General features: G+C 35.2%; 1 protein-coding gene across 1 annotated transcript in view; it reads left to right on the top strand.

Moving 5' to 3' along the window:
• The window catches only part of Stag1 (stromal antigen 1), a 268,526-nt gene that overhangs the window by 88,483 nt on the left and 162,278 nt on the right, over positions 1-17,765 (top strand). The window contains exon 6 of the mRNA XM_031346345.1: positions 5,283-5,487. Coding sequence (XP_031202205.1) covers positions 5,283-5,487 — 205 coding nt within the window. The remainder of the gene's footprint in view (positions 1-5,282; positions 5,488-17,765) is intronic.

Genomic DNA, 17,765 nt, shown 5'->3' on the forward strand with positions numbered 1-17,765 from the left:
CTTCCCTTCCTTTCCCTTTCCCTCCTCTTTCCTTCCCTTCTTCCCCCCTTCATTCCTTCCTCCCTCCCTCCCTCTCTTTCTCTCTCTCTCCCTCCCTCCCTTCATTTCTTGCTTCCTTCCTTCTTTCCTTCTTTCATCATGAAGATTCATTTACATGGTAGGAAATCAGCTTGTCTATTAGTTTTCTGAGTTGACACCTGCTACTTGGTAACAACTCTGTTGGAAAGTAACAGTTTTGTCCCATGAATGCCATGAAAAAAATTTATTGAAACTGATAATTGAAGTTCACTATCTCAGAGGCTATGCCTTATATAGTTTTGGAATTTTAAACATACGCTTTGATTTTTGAGGGTCTTGACTCGCCCTTCTAAAATCTATGAACAGGTACTAGTATATGATAAATAGTGACTCATGTACAAAGTACATACCTTATACATAGTATACAATATTTTAGTGCACACCAGTTTTTTCTCCTGTATTTTTTAAACTTGTTCAAGGATGATTTGTTCTTTTAATTTTTCTTATTTGATTAACTATATATAACTTTGCCTGCATTTTGTATTAGGTAGTTTGCAAAATATATACTTTATGTCTTTTATCTAATATGATTTTCCTATATTTATCAAATATATTTCTTTTTCAAGATATTATAAGTCTTCAATATACGTAAAGGTGGATATTTTGGGCCATTTTTTTTATGTTTTCTGTTTTGTTATCTTTCGTTAGTTAGCATTCTGGGTTTGTTTTGTGTTGTTTTTTTAAAGATGTATTCTCAGTAGAGAAGCTTTCAGTACTTCATTGACCATCAGTAACACTACACTTTCTGAAATCATTATATGCAGAAGTGATGTTATGTTCAAGAAAATATTAAAGAACCTCCCTGTAATTTATTTGTATGCTAAGAATTTTATTTTATAGCTGGGCAGTGGTGGTGCTCACCTTTAATCCCAGCATTTGGGAGGAAGAGCAGAGGCAGCAGAGGCAGGCAGATTTCTGAGTTCGAGGCCAGCCTGGTCTACAGAGTGAATTCCAGGATTGCCAGGGCTATGCAGAGAAACCCTGTCTGAAAAAGAACAACAGAAAAGAATTTTCTTTTATTATTGAACATGTTAGCAGTTCTTTTTATTAATATATATTTTATTGAATGTAATTTTTTATAGAATATATTCTGATTGTGGTCCCTTCTATCAATTTCTCTATACCTTCTTATTCATACTACCTCACACCCTCTCTTTCTCTCTTTAAATAAACAAACAGGTAACAAATAAATAAACCAGTATTTAAAAAAAATACAAGAAACAGAGAAAGACAACCACAGAGACACACACTAAACTCATAAAATTATAAAATTAGAAAGTGTAATATGCAAGAAGAAAACCATTAAGATAAAAAATGAATAAAATAAAGCTCAAACAAAGCAATATCAGACAAAATGTCTATAAAAAATACCATTTAGTTAATTTTGTGCTGTTCATTTACTGTTTGGCATGTGGTCTACCCTTAAGTGTGATTAATATACAAAATGAGACTTCAGTTGAGGAAACAGGTTTTTTCCTATACAAGAAATGTGATTTGGAGATAATTTCTTAGTAATGGGTGGAAGCCCATACCTCCATCTCTTCTCAGCAATGTGACCCCATTTGGTTTAACATATGCAGACGCTGTGTATGCTCACAGTTCCTGTGAGTTTATATGTGCACTAGTCCTGTTCAATTGAAATCCAGTTCTTTTTGATGTTATCAGTTCCCTTTGGCTCTTAAATTCTTTTTGCCTTCTTCTCCACATAGTTCTAGATTCTGAGTAGAAGGGTTTAATTCAGACATACAATTTAAACTGAATATTCCTAAACCAAGATTTAAGATATCTTTGAAATAGTTTCTTTTTTGAAAAAACAATTTTTTGGATGGTTATTTTTGCATGTGATACAAAAACTCAATGGTTCTGATGCTGTTGGTTTACAGTCTATTCAGAAAATGAATGAGACTTACATTCTCCTGTTATCTCTTGCTTTTAGTGTACCATGGGTTCAGATATTCCTAATGGTGGACTTTTCTGTGTTTGTGCTTGTGATATTATGGAGTTTTCTTTTTCTATTCATTTTATTTTTAACTATATTTTTTATTTAAAACAATTACATGATTTCCCCCTTTTCTCTATACAATACCTCTCAAGTTCACTTTTCTCTAATTGAAACTTTGTTGCACAGTTGTATGTGTGTATATGAGTATATGTGTGTGGGGGTTATTCACAAATATATAACTGTTACTTACTGAGTCCATTTCTGTTATTTGTGTATATATATGTCATCATGCCTGAATACTTTGTATTGGCTAACCAATTAGGGCACTAAACTCTGGGGTGCAGGTAATTCTCCCTCTCTCAGCAGTCATTACTTCCATGTAATACTGTTTTGTTTTTCAAGACAGGGTTTCTCTGTGTAGCCCTGGCTGTCCTGAAACTCATTCTGAAGACCAGGCTGGCCTTGAACTCAGAAATCTAACTGCCTCTGCCTCCCAAGTGCGCCACCACTGCCCAGTAGTTCCATGTAATTCTTTGTCTCAAGACAAAACCCTAGATTATTCTGTTTCTGTGTTGTTTGTGTTAGACTGTCTATTGTTATTGTCCAGGATTTGTTTATGTAGCCATGTCTAAGAGAGATAATTTTAGGGCAGAGTTCTAGGTTTTCTGATTTTCTGATTGTATTCGTCAGAGTTCTCTAGACAAATAGAATTGGCAAGATGAATATATACAACAGGAATTCATTAGAATGGCTTATAGGCTATAATCCAGGCTATCCAAAAATGGTTGTCTACCAATGGAAGGTCCAAGAGTCCAGTTTAGTCCATGTCTTAGTTGGTCTTTACTAGGTAGCAGAATCCTGATGAAGTAGGCTCTAAGGCCTTTGAAGAAATGGGCTGGCCAGTGATAGGAACAGCAAGCAGGCAGAGAGAACAAGCATTCTTTTTTCATGTTCTTAATATGGGCTCCCAGCAGATGTATGTGACTGAGATTTAAGGTAGGTCTTCCACCTCAAAAGATCCAGATCAAAAGTGGGTCTTCCCACTTCACATGATTTAATTAAGAAAAAGACCTCTCATCATTGTTCCCTCTACTCACGTTTTCATTAATTCCAGTTATTGTCAGGTTGACAATCAAGAGTAGTCATCAGCTAACCTACTGGCCCACCTTTCTGGGATGTTCTCTGAGTTATTGATGTTGAAGCTTGTGTTGCAGATATCTCTCTTGGTATCAGAGCCCCCATTATCTGTTGGTGTTTCCAATTATGCTTTCTTGTAGTGGCTTTCTTTTGCTACAGAGAGAGGCTTTTTTATGATAGGTATAATAGTTACATTTATCTGTGACTTATTCTAGTTACTTCTGACACACCTCATGAGACTTCTGCTATCTCTGTATCCCAGGGCCACAGAAGAAACTACTTTTTCACATTGTCTCCTACAAGTTGGCAATATGGCGTTGCTTACTTCCTGGTATTGATGATGAGGACATATTTATGGTCTCTCACCTGTTTCTTAATGATGTCCAAGTATGACTAGTGTCACTTAAGGACCCTTTCGGCTTCCTCCTCTTCCTTTCTGTAGCAGCCAGTCCTTTGCTTTTTGTCTGTGCTTCCTATTCATCTTCAAGCTAACAGTCTTCTGGTTGATACCAATATAAGATGCAAAGTCCAAGGCAGTATTTTTCTTCTTCTATTCTTATCCTAATATAATACAAGCTCTTTTTCTCATGTCTTAATTTTAATGGATCTTTATTTTAACCCTGGTTTTTAGCCCTGTGCTGCTCCCTCAGAACAAGCAAGCTGGGTTCCTTGCTTTTTTTTTTTTTTTTTTTTTTTTTTTTTTTTTTTTTTTTTTTTTTTTGTTCTAGTTGAAGATCACCCACTTGGCTGGCTTGTTTTTCCAAAAGTAAGAGTTCTCTTGTTTCCTGTCCCTATCCCTAGGCTTCTTTGTTGGAAATGGTTTTTGAGTGAGCACAGATTCTCCTTAATTTCCCACAATGAGAATTACCAAATTGACATTGATTTCTTCTTGTCTACCTTACCTAGTTGCCCCTGCATCACTGCCTTTTCAGTTTAATTTTAGTTCCTCCCCCTCCTCCTGTTTTCCCTCTCAGTTTTTGAGATAGGGACTTGGTTTTTTCCTTGTATTTCAGTCTGTCCTCAAGCTCCGAATCCTTCTGGTTCTACTTCCAGTATCAAGACTGGTACCAACTGTCCTTGTGTGTATTTTCTTAAATGTTTCAAGCTTAAGAGAAAAGGCCCTTGGTATTAGGCTCAGCTAATTAATTTTGTGAATTAAATAAAGACAAACAATTTACTAAGATCCCATTCTATGTTTATTCTTTTAAAAAAGCTATTAAGTAGAATTATTGTCAAGCTTATTGTAAAATTTGAAGAAATGAGTTGCCATGTCTAAGGTCAATTTTAGGCTTTTTTGTGAAGTGCTTAAGTTTTTAAAAATTTTCGAAATACTGAGAAATGGTAGACTTACTTGATAAGATGATTCAAGTTTGCTACCAAGCCTACTGACATGAGTTCAGGTGTAGTGACCACATGATGGAATGAGACAGGCAACACAGTTGCTTTTGTCTTCCACATGTACACTATGGCAAGCTTGTGTTGGGTGTGTCTGTTTGTTCTCTAGGAGAATAAAAAATAAATGTTGAGTGATATAACAGATGTATCTCAATTACTACATTCATATTCAATAATATGGTAAATACTCCTATTAATCTAAACTTTATTATTTTTCTGCCTACTTCAAATCATCTTCATAAAAATATAAACCTGACCCTGATGCTGTTGAGACTTTAGGGTAAATAAGCTTGTGTAAGTGCTGGAGAGAGGCTCAGCCATTAAGAGCACTGACTGTTCTTCCAGAGGTCCTGAGTTCAATTCCCAACAACCACATTGTGGCTCACAACCATCTTTAATGGGATTCGATGCCCTCTTCTGGTGTGTCTGAATATAGCTACAGTGTACTCATATAAATAAAATAAATCTTTAACAAAATATAAACAGAAATTAGTACTGTTATCTTTTTATTAAGAGTTTTAGAAGAATGAAGAAACAGTGATTTCAATCTGAGAGTTTTTACACCATAAAAATTATTCATGGATGTTTAAAGGAAAAGTATTAACACTATTAATGTACACATAAAATTCATTGCATATTTAGAATAAAACCTTTCTTTGTATCTAGAAATTAAATTCTGATCTAAATGCTATCTTGTGATACTTAATAAGTTTCTTTTTACGTATTCTAGGACAGTGGTGACTACCCCCTTACCATGCCTGGTCCTCAGTGGAAAAAATTTCGTTCCAATTTTTGTGAATTTATTGGAGTCCTGATTCGACAGTGTCAATATAGCATAATTTATGATGAGTATATGATGGACACCGTAATCTCCCTTTTGACTGGTTTGTCAGACTCCCAGGTCAGAGCTTTTAGGCACACAAGTACTCTTGCTGGTAAGTAACCCAGTCGTCTTTGTTTCTGTTGACTTTGCTAAAGTTTATTTTTTTGCAATCAACCTTTTTTTTTCTATAAGGTTAATTTAGTTAGTGCTTTAATAAAAGTAAAAATTTCTTGGAATTTATCTGCCTGGCTGTTTTCATTTAATAGAATAAAGTATGTAATAATTTTCCTACTTGCTATTTGACAGCCTTAAGAATAAAAATTGAAATGGCTGTTTTCTATTAAAGGAAAGGGGACTTTCCCCACCAATCTCTAATTAAGAAAATGCCCCGTGGGGTTGTCTATGGTCTGATGTCAATTGAGATTCTCTTCGTTCAGATAAACTTTGGCTTGTGTCAACCTGACATAGAACTATCTTGTATAGTCTCTCACTCCTCATAGTTTCTGACTGGGGGTCTCTAAAGGAAGCTTCTCTGATGATCTTTGAGCCAGATACTGAGCTATCACATAGCATAATGCCATTAGTATTTTTATTGTTATGTAATTTTCTTCAGAAACAGTATTATTTGGTTTTGCCCTAAGTTCCTGGGCTATCAGTTCTGAAGTTCTTGGTCACGCAACCACTGTTAAGTTTGGGTTCCATCTTGAGGAGTGAGCCTTAGATGAAATCAAATATTGGTTGGTTACTTCAGCAAGCATTGTTCCAGCGTTGTACTAGCTTATCTTTTAGCCAAAAAACCATTGTGAATCAAAGGGTTTGTGACTAGGTTGGTGTTTACATTTCTTATTTGGTAGCATTCAGCATACTTTACTGTATCAAAGACACTAGCTTGTAGCGATAAAGGCTCTATGAAGGCACCAGCTCGACTTCTCCTCATTCATCGAGATGTATAGGTATTGTCAGCAATAGCTCAATGAAATGTAACCCAATCCTGATAGTGGAAGCTTTATGTGGACAAGAGATGACTGTTTGGGTCTCTGTCTTCCTCGTTATTTGGTGATTTCATTTAGTTCTTTATATATGTCTATAGTATAGAAAGTGTTTACTCCCTAAGGTTTTTACATTACCCCTCAAGTGGCTCTGAATGTTAACTGTCTCTCCCTGTATTCTATCCCTTGTGTCCCTCTTCTCTTCCTGTTTCCATTTGATTCTCCCCACCCATGCACAACTATTCATTCTGTTGCCCTTTCCTAGGGAGGCCTATCTGTCCTGTCCTCATAGCTCTATCCTTTATATCTCTTCTCCGTGGTTCTGTGGATTATAGCTTGGTTACCATTGACTTAACACCTAATATCCACATATAAGCAAATATACATCCTATTTGTCTTTTTGAATCTCTGTTATTTCACTTAGGATGATCTTTTTCTAATTCTATCCATTTACCTGACATATATATTTGTTGTTATTTAGTGGCTAGTACTCCATTGTGTAAATGTACCACATCTTCTTTATTCATTCATCTGTTGATAAACATTTAGGATATTACCAACTTCTGGCCATTATGAATAGAGGAACAATGGACATTGTTGAGCAAGTGTTTTTATTGTAGGCGGAAGCATCCTTGTGTATATGTCTAAGAGTTCTGTAGCTCTTTCTTGAGGTAGACCATTTCAGTCTTTCTGATGAAGCACTACACTGATTTCCATTATGGCTATATAAGCTGCAGTTCTAGTAATAGTAATATTTGAGTGTTTCCCTTACTTCAAATCCTCGCCAGTATGTGCTGTCACATGCTTTATTGATCTTAGCTATTCTAATTGGTTTAAGATGAAATCTCAAAATAGTTTCGATTTGTATTTCCCTTATGACTAAGAATGTTGAACATTTCTTCAAGTATTTCGTAGCCACTTGACTTTCCTTTATTTAGAATTCTGTTTATATCTAAATCTCATTATTTAATTACCTTCAAGAAATTCTTTTATTTAGATTTTTTTAGCAAGTTGGGGTTTTCATATTTTCATTATAAAACTTTAAATTGTCGTTTCAAGTTCTGTGAAGAATTGTCTTATAATTTTGAGGGACATTGATTAGTTGTGGATTACTTTTGGTAGGATGGCTATTTTTACTATATTAATCCTAAAAATCCAAGACTATAGGAGATCTTTTCATCTTCTGATATACTCTTCACTTTTTTTCTTCAGTATCTTAAAGTTTTTAATCATACAAGCCTTTCACTTGCTTGGTTAGGGTTACTGCAGGATATTTTATGCACTTTGATGCTTTTATAAAAAGTGTTGTTTCCCTTATTTCTTTCTCAGTCCATTTGTCACTTATATATAGGAGGTATCCTGGGCTTTGTGAATTAGTTATTTTGCTTGCTGAAAGTGTCAGCTGTAGGAATTCCTTGATGGGATTTTTAGGATCACTTTTGAATACTATCATACCACCTGCAGATAAAGATTCTTCAACTTCTACCTTTCTAATTTATTTCCCTTTGAACTCCTTCAGTTGTTTTATTCCTCTAGCTAAGACTTCAGGTAGTGTATTGAATAACTGTGGAGAGAATGGACAGCCTTGACTTGTAACTGATTTTAGTGGTATTGCTTTGAATTTCTCTCCATCTAAATTTGTGTTTGCCATACACTGCCTTTATTATGCTGACTTACGTCTTTTGTATCTCTAATCTTTCCAGAGTTGTTATCATGAAAGGATGATGGATTTTGTGAAAGATCTTTCTGCATCTAATGAGATGATCATGTAGCTCTTTTTTTCAGTTTATGTATATAGCTGAGTACATTTACTGATTAACATATACTGAACCCTCCCTGCATCTCTGGGATAAAGCCTACTTGATCATGGTGGATGGCCTTTTTGATGTATTGTTGGATTCAGTTTTTAAATATTTTATTGAGAAATTTTCAGTCTGTATTCATAAGAGAAACTCGTCTGAAATTCTATTTCTTTGTTGGTTTCTTATGTAGTTTGGCTATCAAGACACTTATAGGTTCATAAAACAAATTGAATAATGTTTCTTCTGTTTCTATTTAATAGAATAATTTGAGGAGATTAGCAATAATCTCTTCTGGGAAAATCTGGTAGAATTCTGTGTCAAAACCACCAGGTCCTGGGCTTCTTTGTTGGGAGACTTTTAATGACTGCTTATATATTACTAGGCATTAAAAGTCTGTTTAAATTGTTTGTTTGATCTTGATTTAACTCTTGTAACTGGTGTCTATTGAGAAAATTATCCATTTATTTTAGATTTCCCAGTTTGCTGGAATACAGGTTTTTAAACTACATCTTTATGATTCTCTGGATTTCCTCAGTCTCAATTGGTATGTCCTCTTTTCATCTCTAATTTTGTAATTTGAATATTCTCTCCGCTTTTAGTTAATTTGGATGAAGCCTTATCAATCTTGGTGATTTTGTCAAGGAACCATCTCTTTGTTTCACTAATTCATTGTTTTGTTTGTTCATTTTCTATTATGTTTACTTTTGTCCTGAGTTTGATTATTTCTTGTCATCTTTTCCTTTTGGGTGTGGAAGTTTTCCCTCCCCTGCCCTTCCCTGCCCTCCCTTTCTTGTTCTAGAGCTTTCAGGTATGTTGCTAAATCACTACTATCTACCATTTCTTTTTATGTTCGCCCTTCGTGCTATGGATTTGCCTCTTTGAGCCACTTTCATTTGTGTTTTGGTGTGGTATGTATTCATTCATTTTCATTCAGTTGTAATGAGTCTATTTTTTTTCTTTCTTGATTAAATTTCATTCCATTGTGAATTGTTTAGTTTTTGTGATTTTGTATGCTTTCTGTTGTTTCTGTTGTTGATACCCATTTTTAGACCAGGATGGACAGACAGGATGTGAGGAATTAATTTATTTTTCTTGTATATGTTGAGTCTTCCTTTATGTCCTTCTGTGTGGTCAGCTTTGGACCTTGTTCCAGAAGCTGCTGTGAAGAAGTACATTCTTTGTAAATATCTGTCAGGTCCATTTAGTTTGTAATTTTAGTTAGCTCCAACATTCTCTGTTTCATTTTTTTCTGGATAACCTGTCTATCGGTGTGAGGACTGGTTATTGAGGTTTCCCACTGTCAGTGTTTTGAGTATCAGTATGTGATTTAAGCTGTCCTATTTTCTTGAGCTTGAGTACCCTTGTGTTGATGTATAGATATTAAGAATTCCAGTGTATATTTGGTGGATTTCTCTTTTGATGAGTATGTAGTGTTCTTTCTTTTCTCGTCTGATTAATTTTGGATTGAAGTCTATTTTGTTAGATACTGAAATGGCTTCATGAGTTGTATTTTGTTTTTAGGTCCCTGTGCATAGAATCCTTTTTTTTCCCATCCCTTTTCTCTGAGGTGACTATCCTTGATGTGATTCTTGGATGCAGAAGAAGGATAGATCCTATTTCATATTCTATTTGTCTGTCTTTTTATTGAGGGATTGAGAATATTTTTGTTTAGAATTATGAACGAGCAGTGTTTTTTTGATTCCTCTTATTTTTTTATGATGTGTGGTTAACCTTTGTAGGTTAGATATTTCAGTCTAGTGCCTTCTGTTGGGTTTTTTTGTTTGTTTTTTGTTTTTTTGTTTTGTCACAGATGTCTTACTTTCTCTGTGTAATGTGATTGAACATTTTGCTGGCTATAGTATTCAGTTCTGACATATGTGGTCTCATAGATTCTGTAGAACGTCTTCCAGGACCCTTCTGATTTTAAAGTCTCCATTGACAAATAAGGAGTTTCTCTAATAGGTCTACCTTTATATGTTTGTCTTTTTACTTTGTAACTTTGAAGATTCTTTTTCTTCTGTACATTTAGTGTTTTGATCATTCTGTGTCAAGGGGACTTTCTTTTCTGGTCCAGTCTTTTTGGTGTTCTGTATGTTCCTTGTACCTTGATTAGCATATTCTTCTCTTTATGTTGGAAATTTTTTCTTCATAATTTTGTTGGAAAAAAATTGTGCACTTTGGCCTGGGTTTCTTCTCCTTTTATTGTTATGATTCTTAGATTTGGTCTGTTATAATGTAAATTAGATTTTTTGGATGTTTCATCCCAGGATTTTTTAGATTTAATACTTTATTTGACCAAGGTATTCATGTTTTGTAACTGTGTCTAAGATTCTGTCTTGTATCTCTTGTATTCTGATCGTGAGACTTGTCTCTGAGGTTCCTGTTCAAGTTCCTAAAGTTTTTATTTTCTTTATTGATTCTTTTTCCATTTTCAATTATTGAGCTCTTTTGTTCATTTCCTTCCACTGTTTTCATAGATTTTTTTTTAAGGGATTTATTAATTACCTCTGTAAGGACCTCTGTCAAAGGTCTTTGTCTCGTGCTTCAGTTATGTTTCAGTACTTAAAGCCTACTGAAGTGTTTTTCTTTGGCATCTAGGCATCTGGGTTTGGGAAGGTTTTAATTCTAAATTCTGATATCTAATCTTGCCTTTATTAGGTGGGTGTTTTCTCTTTTCTTGGTTCCTGTTTTCTTCTCTGGTTCTTAGGAGAGTGTGATGGCTGTGTGCTGCCTCTTAGGAAATTTCTGGGATTCTGATTGTTGTAACCACTTATACTTACAGGCAAATGACTTTCTGGGTATTAGGAGTTGACACATGAATGGGAATGGACTGGGTTAGCATAAGGCTGTGGGGCTCCCCATAAAGGAGGCGACGAGGGTTTTCCACCAGGATCTCCTGGGAGTGGAGACAGTGAGAAGTCACAAGAGATAGTCTGTTAAAGGTAAGGATAAGACTGCAGATTTGGAGGAGGGGAAGGAGAGGTGAAGAGTTATTGTTAACCTACTTGCTTCTCTGGCTAGAGTGGCCTGTAGATTATCAGGAAATGCCTCCTGGAGGTATGAGTGCTAGAAAAAAGCAATGAGTAGGGACAAGGAAATTTGGAGGGGAAATCTGTGTGATCTATTGGAGACAAAGCAGGGGTGGGCAAGGGAAGCTGCATCAGTTGCATCAGTCCAGCAAAACAGAAATCCAGCAATGACAGAGAATGAATGAAGAATAGTGGGGACAGCAGCACCTTGCCTTCTTCTAAGTGCCTCTTCTAAGTGCATCTCCAGGCTCTAGCATCCGTACCCTCTCCAGATTCCCCAGAATTAATCTATCTGCAGCTTGCAAAGATCATGCCCCAGCAGTGCTACAAAGCTAGTACTAAGACTGGGAGATTTTATTTGAATGAGAGGAGCCAGGTGAGGATCTACACTTAGCATATCTGCTTCCCTGGCTATAACTGCCATTTATTAGTTACATTTGAATAATGGAACGGTATTAGATTTTGAAAATAGAATGTACTGAACCTTTTTTTAATTCCAAGTTCTAAAGGATAAAAGATTCAATAATTCCTTAATATTACATCTGTTATTATCATTTTTCTATGTTAAATACTCACTTTTTCATAGCTTGGTTATATAAAATTTTAGATATATGGTCACCTTTCAATAAAAGATTTTCTGATAATTCTGTGTGGGCAGTAATTATCCATTTGAATGGTATATATGAGAGGGAGGCATGGACTAAAAGATGATAATTTTTATTTACTTTGGAAGACAAATCTTCGGGACTAGATAAGATGGGCAGGAACATTTAATCCTCTGGTTCAAAGACTATGTGTGTTGACTTATTTGTTTTATTATTCTTTTGGGTTCTTATACCATCTACCTCACTTCCAACTCCTTTTCTACCCTGATCCCTTCCAACACTAGGTAGGAGAGAAAAGAAGATTAGAATGGAAAGGGTACATAGACCTCTGTAGGCTACTTACTGCTGCTTAGGGTCTTCAAGTTCTTAGAGGCATGTCCAGACCATTGTCAGAATATCGAGCAGTCCAGCAAAACAGAAATCCAGCAATGACAGAGAATGAATGAAGAATAGTGGGGACAGCAGCACCTTGCCTTCTTCTAAGTGCCTCTGACTCATCTCCAGGCTCTAGCATCCATACCCTCTCCAGATTCCCCAGAATTAAACTATCTGCAGCTTGCAAAGATCATGCCCCTCTTTGAGTACAAGATAATCTCAGTTGGCTATTTTGGACAAACTGAGCAGCCCCATATTAAAAGAAAAACATTCACATAACTGTGTTTTTAAGCCAAACTTTTCACTATATATGCTCATAGTTAGTTATGGCTAGATAAGATTATCAGCTTTGAAATAAAATGATTCCTGACCTTGCTTATAACCTAATTCAGAAGAGATACAGTTAGATTAGTTGTTCTTAGGGCTTAGATATAATGATCAATACTTCACTGTTTTTCAGTTCTAGAAGTTCCTCCGTTAAATGAATTTTTCTCTGTTGTAGATAAACACTCTTTTGGAAAGCTTTTTATTAAGTTAGAACAGATTTTTAGTAGTTACTCACTATATACATCTCTTAATTATTTTTACTTAAGCATACCATCCTATTACACCCATTTTAATTAAAATTCCTTTTCAGAATAGTTTTTATTTGTTCTTAACCTTAAGTCTGCTGGTTTGTATTTTAAGTAGATTATCTCAATTGAACATTATTGTAACATAATTTGGTGCTCTCTACTTTCTACTGAACTAAAATCTTATTCTTGAACATTTTTGGATTACACAGAATAGAATACCTTTTCTTATTCTAGGTTTAGTTGCCATCCTTTTTCTAATCATTGATTTGTTGTGAATGGTCTCTATTCACTACTCTGCTATGTTTATGTAGTAATATGTTTGTGATTTAGGGCTGCATTTATTTTGTGGGTCCATGGAAGATGGAAATCATTTTCCTCCCTGGTGTTTTAATTGGGATTTTACAAAATAACAGGAATTACTTAAGTGTTAACCATTTGAAATTCTCAAGCCTACCATAAGATTTTATTTCTATGTAATCTTTATATATTTAAAGTATTACCAATGTCTTTGTCATGAAAATCCAAGTTTTCCCATTTTCAAATGATTTTTTATTTATCAGATACCAGCTTTTTGGGAACCTCTGGAAGTCAGTCCAGGGGGTGAGGCCAGAAGAGGCCAGAAGCTTCAGACATCTGGCAATTAACACTCAGCTGTTAAACTGGTTTGGGGAGGTGGTTGTATTAAGTAAAGAGGTTCTTTGATCTTTTCCCACTGATCCTTCATGGCCCTGAGCCCCAAGGCTGAGAGTTCCCTGACTCCTTGCAATCTAGAGAAAGTCATAGAATGAAAGAAACATTTTGAAAAGCTACTCTAACCTTTATATCTAAGAGAAAGAAAGGCGGGGGCACTAACTTTGAATTGATCTTAAGAAGAAAGTGACTCACTATTGTCCTTGTTCTCAATACATGCACTTTTACAGGATATATGATCACATGCATATTTTTTCAAAACTTCACAAGTTGAAATGTAAATTCAAATCATAATTTGTAATAGAGATGTTTACATGTGTTCCCATTAAGACTGGTTATCTAAGGAAACATTATCTACCACTACCTCAAAGGTTCATTAAAAGTTAGAAACTGTTATTTTATGTCTAAGTTAACACAGTATGTCACGCGCCAAATCATCTCTCTAGTGTCTTGTTAGTATTGAAGTGTTGTTTAGATAATCCCAATCAGTATTTTATCTTCCATTCTTGAACCTACAACAAACTATTCATTCCCAGTTTATGGTCTTTAGCTATCAAATAATGCTTTTACAACCAGCTTAAAAGAAATGTTTTCCTTAATCATAAGTCAGTTTCATGCTTGCTTTCTATCCTAGAGCAAATAGGTGTCACACACGAAGACTTGCAGGGCCTTAACTGCAACCCTCTCTATAAATTGCTCAATAATTATTAATATAAGTTAGGAATTATATAGAATCACCATTAGTAAATAAGAAACCATCTGTTTATATAGCATTGCTATAAAAGAGTTGATCTTTGTTGATCTGCAGATAATCTGCCCAATAGGGTAGACTAATGACCAAGGATTATATTAATTTAATAATGACAGAAGACACATATTAGCTGCAAAAATTAATCCTGAAATGGGATTTCTGAAAGCCTTGCAAGTAAGAATTATCCATTGCAGACCATGCAATATGATGTATCATCTTCAGAACGTCGCTGGTATGCTTTAGCCTTTCCTAGAAGACTATTGACAACTGTTGTACCTATAGCCACTTAGTCATGTTGCTGTTAATGCTTGTTCATCCTTTGTATTCTTGAGGCTACCACCACATTCTTTGCCCTGTGATGTCCAACAGTCAAGTCAGACTTGGAGGAAATAGTTTGAATAACAAAGTAACAGAAAAGTTTGCATGATTCCAATATATAATGCTTAGAGTAAACATTCCCATTTACAAAGAGAGCAGGAAAAGGAAGGATCAGACCAAAGAAAAACTGAAACCAAGTAAGACATTCATTGTATTCTAAAGCTCCATGTCTAGCTGGTTTTGTACATTTCCTGCAGCATCACTTGGCAAGTTTTACATGTTTGTTTTAGCTTTTGGGTTCTCCAGTGAAGCTTCTGCTTTGTTGTGTACAAATGTGTACAAACATGCTTCTCTCTGTCAAGTCTTCCTGCAAAGACTTGGCCCTTGCTGCATTGCTGCTTAACGTGCCAGGCTTTCTTTGAAATTTACATGGAATCTTTATGAACCCATAATTGTGGTATTTCATATGCCTACAAAACCAGCTTTACATGAACACTATTGCCATTTCCTGAACCTACCTGAACCATAGGTATCAGTTGCAGGGTACCTTGTGAACTAAACAAAGTAAATTGACTTCTTAGGAAAGAGTTCTTTAGACCTGGCCTAGAGGCTGGAAACCTCAGAGCAATTTCTTAAAGAAAAGATTCTTCCCTGAAGTGTTTTTATAACAACTTTCATTTATTCTCTCTAAGCCCTACTGCTATGGCTGATCCCTAGGACCCTCTGAGGCACTCTTATTGTCCTGGTCTTGGCACTGTGATTGGTAACTTCATCATCTTTGGCAACATCTTTTTTTGCTACCCTTTTCTGGCCACATCGCAGGTTTTTCCAATATTTTCTTTTCTACTTACTCTTGGAATCTTATTTTCACAATGTACTTTTTTAAATCATCCACCAAGACTGTGTCTTTCTGTTTGAATGCTTTGGTGCTTTGAAGTTTTCTCAAACATGTTACATTTTTAGTCTCACCAGTCATACAGTTTCAGGTCATAGGCAAAATGCTGCAAAGTTCTTACATGGTCAAACCATATTGACCTATAATTCAGTCCTCAACAGATTATGTATCTCTATTGGAAACCTTATCAACACAGCTTTTCATAGTCATATTTCTAATAGCATTCTGTCTGCTCTGAGCCTGTGCCAGAATAGTCTGTTAAATGCTATTTATGATATTCTCTGATGTCTATTCTGCCCTATGATAATTTTACAAAGTATTTTCTTAACATTCTCATGGAATTGGGGATACATTATCAGCAGAGTTCTCACAATCTTGGCATTAGTCACCTCCCAATACTATAGCAAAATACCACAGATAATCAGATTTCAAAGGTTAAGGCTTATTTGGAATTGTCATTTTATAGGTTCCAGTTCATGATAAATTAGTTTTTAGGGTTGGCCACTGGTAGCACATTATGAGAGAAACACGTGGGACTACCTGAAATCTTAGACAACAAAGCAAGGGAGCAAAAGAAAGCAGACCTCATGATTGACACACTCCTTATGACCATTAGGCACTAGTTGCTGTTGATTTGAACATCTCCAGTGTCTACACTTCTGCTGCTGACATTCAGTATCTCATCTATACTGTATATATTCTGCCTATCTTTTCTTTACTAGAATATAAAAATCATTGGTGCATCTGTTTAGCTTTAATCTGTCTTTTGTTTGTATCTAGTACGTACAACGTTGCTCACTATGTCTTTTGTCCATAGATAAACAAGGAAGCACCACATAAGCATTTCCTGTATTCTCTATTAAAAACAGTTTTTAAGTTATCAATCTGTCACGTTCTAGTAAGCTTACAATATGCTGGAAAATGAATTTCAAGAAAATAAGATGTATTAGTGTCATTTATTTTGACATTCAAGAGACATGAAATGATATGACTATGAGATTGATATTAATTTCAAAGTACTTTCTACTTTTTAATAAAAATGCCCATTCTTAAGCAAAAGGACAAGAAGTAATCAACTTTTTTCTTAAAATAAGCTTAACAATGCATCTCTTTGTTTCTGAGTAATACTGTGGAGGAACATTAATTATTCCATTATAACACTTAAATTTAGAAGGTGAATGAATCTTCTCTTTGACATACGTGAGTATTTAACAGCATATGTCACATTTTTTTTTCCCCCCAAGACAGGGTTTCTCTGAATAGACCGGGCTGGCCTTGAACTTGGAAATCCACCTGCCTCTGCCTCCCAAATTCTGGGATTAAAGGCTTGCGCCACCATCGCCCGGCCATATGTCACATTTTAAGGGTGAATTCTACTAGTAACAGTAGCAAAGCTAAAATAATTATGTTTGAAATCAGTCATTTCTATATGCTCAATAAACAAAGTGAGACCTATGTTGTATTGTCATGTAAAATTGGAGGTCAGTGGACAGTCCTGGTTTAGATGGAATAGTAGTTGTATGGATGGAGACATACTTTACCATAAAGAACACACACCACTATCCTGTATCTGATAATGCCTGGGGACAGTGTATCAGTCATTTTGTAGTTATAGTTTGTTTTAATATTTTGAATATTGTTTACATGGTCTGAGAATGTCATTATGTAATAACAGACTTTTAGATCTGAGTTCGATTCATTTTGCTTTAGAAGTGTAGAGGTTTATGTACTCAAACAAGCAGATGAACTGGTGCCTACTACAATTGGTGAGCTTGAGTAGCCTAGATACCTCTTAACCCTTAGGTACTTTCTCATACAGATCCTTTGAAAGTACTTTATTTCCTGTCTCAGTAGAGTCAAATATGCATTGATTTGCATACAACCATAAAACCACCAGCTTGTAGTTTGGAATATAGGAATAGTCAAAACATTTTATCTAAACTTTTATTAAATGAGTTTATATAAATAAATGATCATTAACTTAAATTTGTTTTCAGTATTTTTGTTTCACATTCTTTTTTTTAAGGGCTACAACAATCACTATTAACCTGTAGCTGGCTTAAATGTAGAAAGACTTTTTTTCAAGTTTTTCAAAACAAGGTTGTGCTTAGGAAGGTAAATACACTATTGTGTATATGTGTACAGAAGTATTTCAGGGAAAAATGTAAAGTTCTTTAAATTCTTTTTTTTTTTTTTTTCATTGTAATAAGGCTATATTTCAGTGACCCTCACATCACCAAAGGATTTTACCTCCATGTAGCTAAGCTGAGAGTTGATAGTTCTGCTGCACCATGAAATGAATTGTAGGCTCGATTTTTTGGATACAGACTTCCTGCTATGGTCAAAGCTATTTGACTTGAG

This window comes from Mastomys coucha, unplaced genomic scaffold, assembly GCF_008632895.1.
Source record: "Mastomys coucha isolate ucsf_1 unplaced genomic scaffold, UCSF_Mcou_1 pScaffold23, whole genome shotgun sequence".
NCBI classification, from domain to species: Eukaryota; Metazoa; Chordata; class Mammalia; order Rodentia; family Muridae; genus Mastomys; species Mastomys coucha.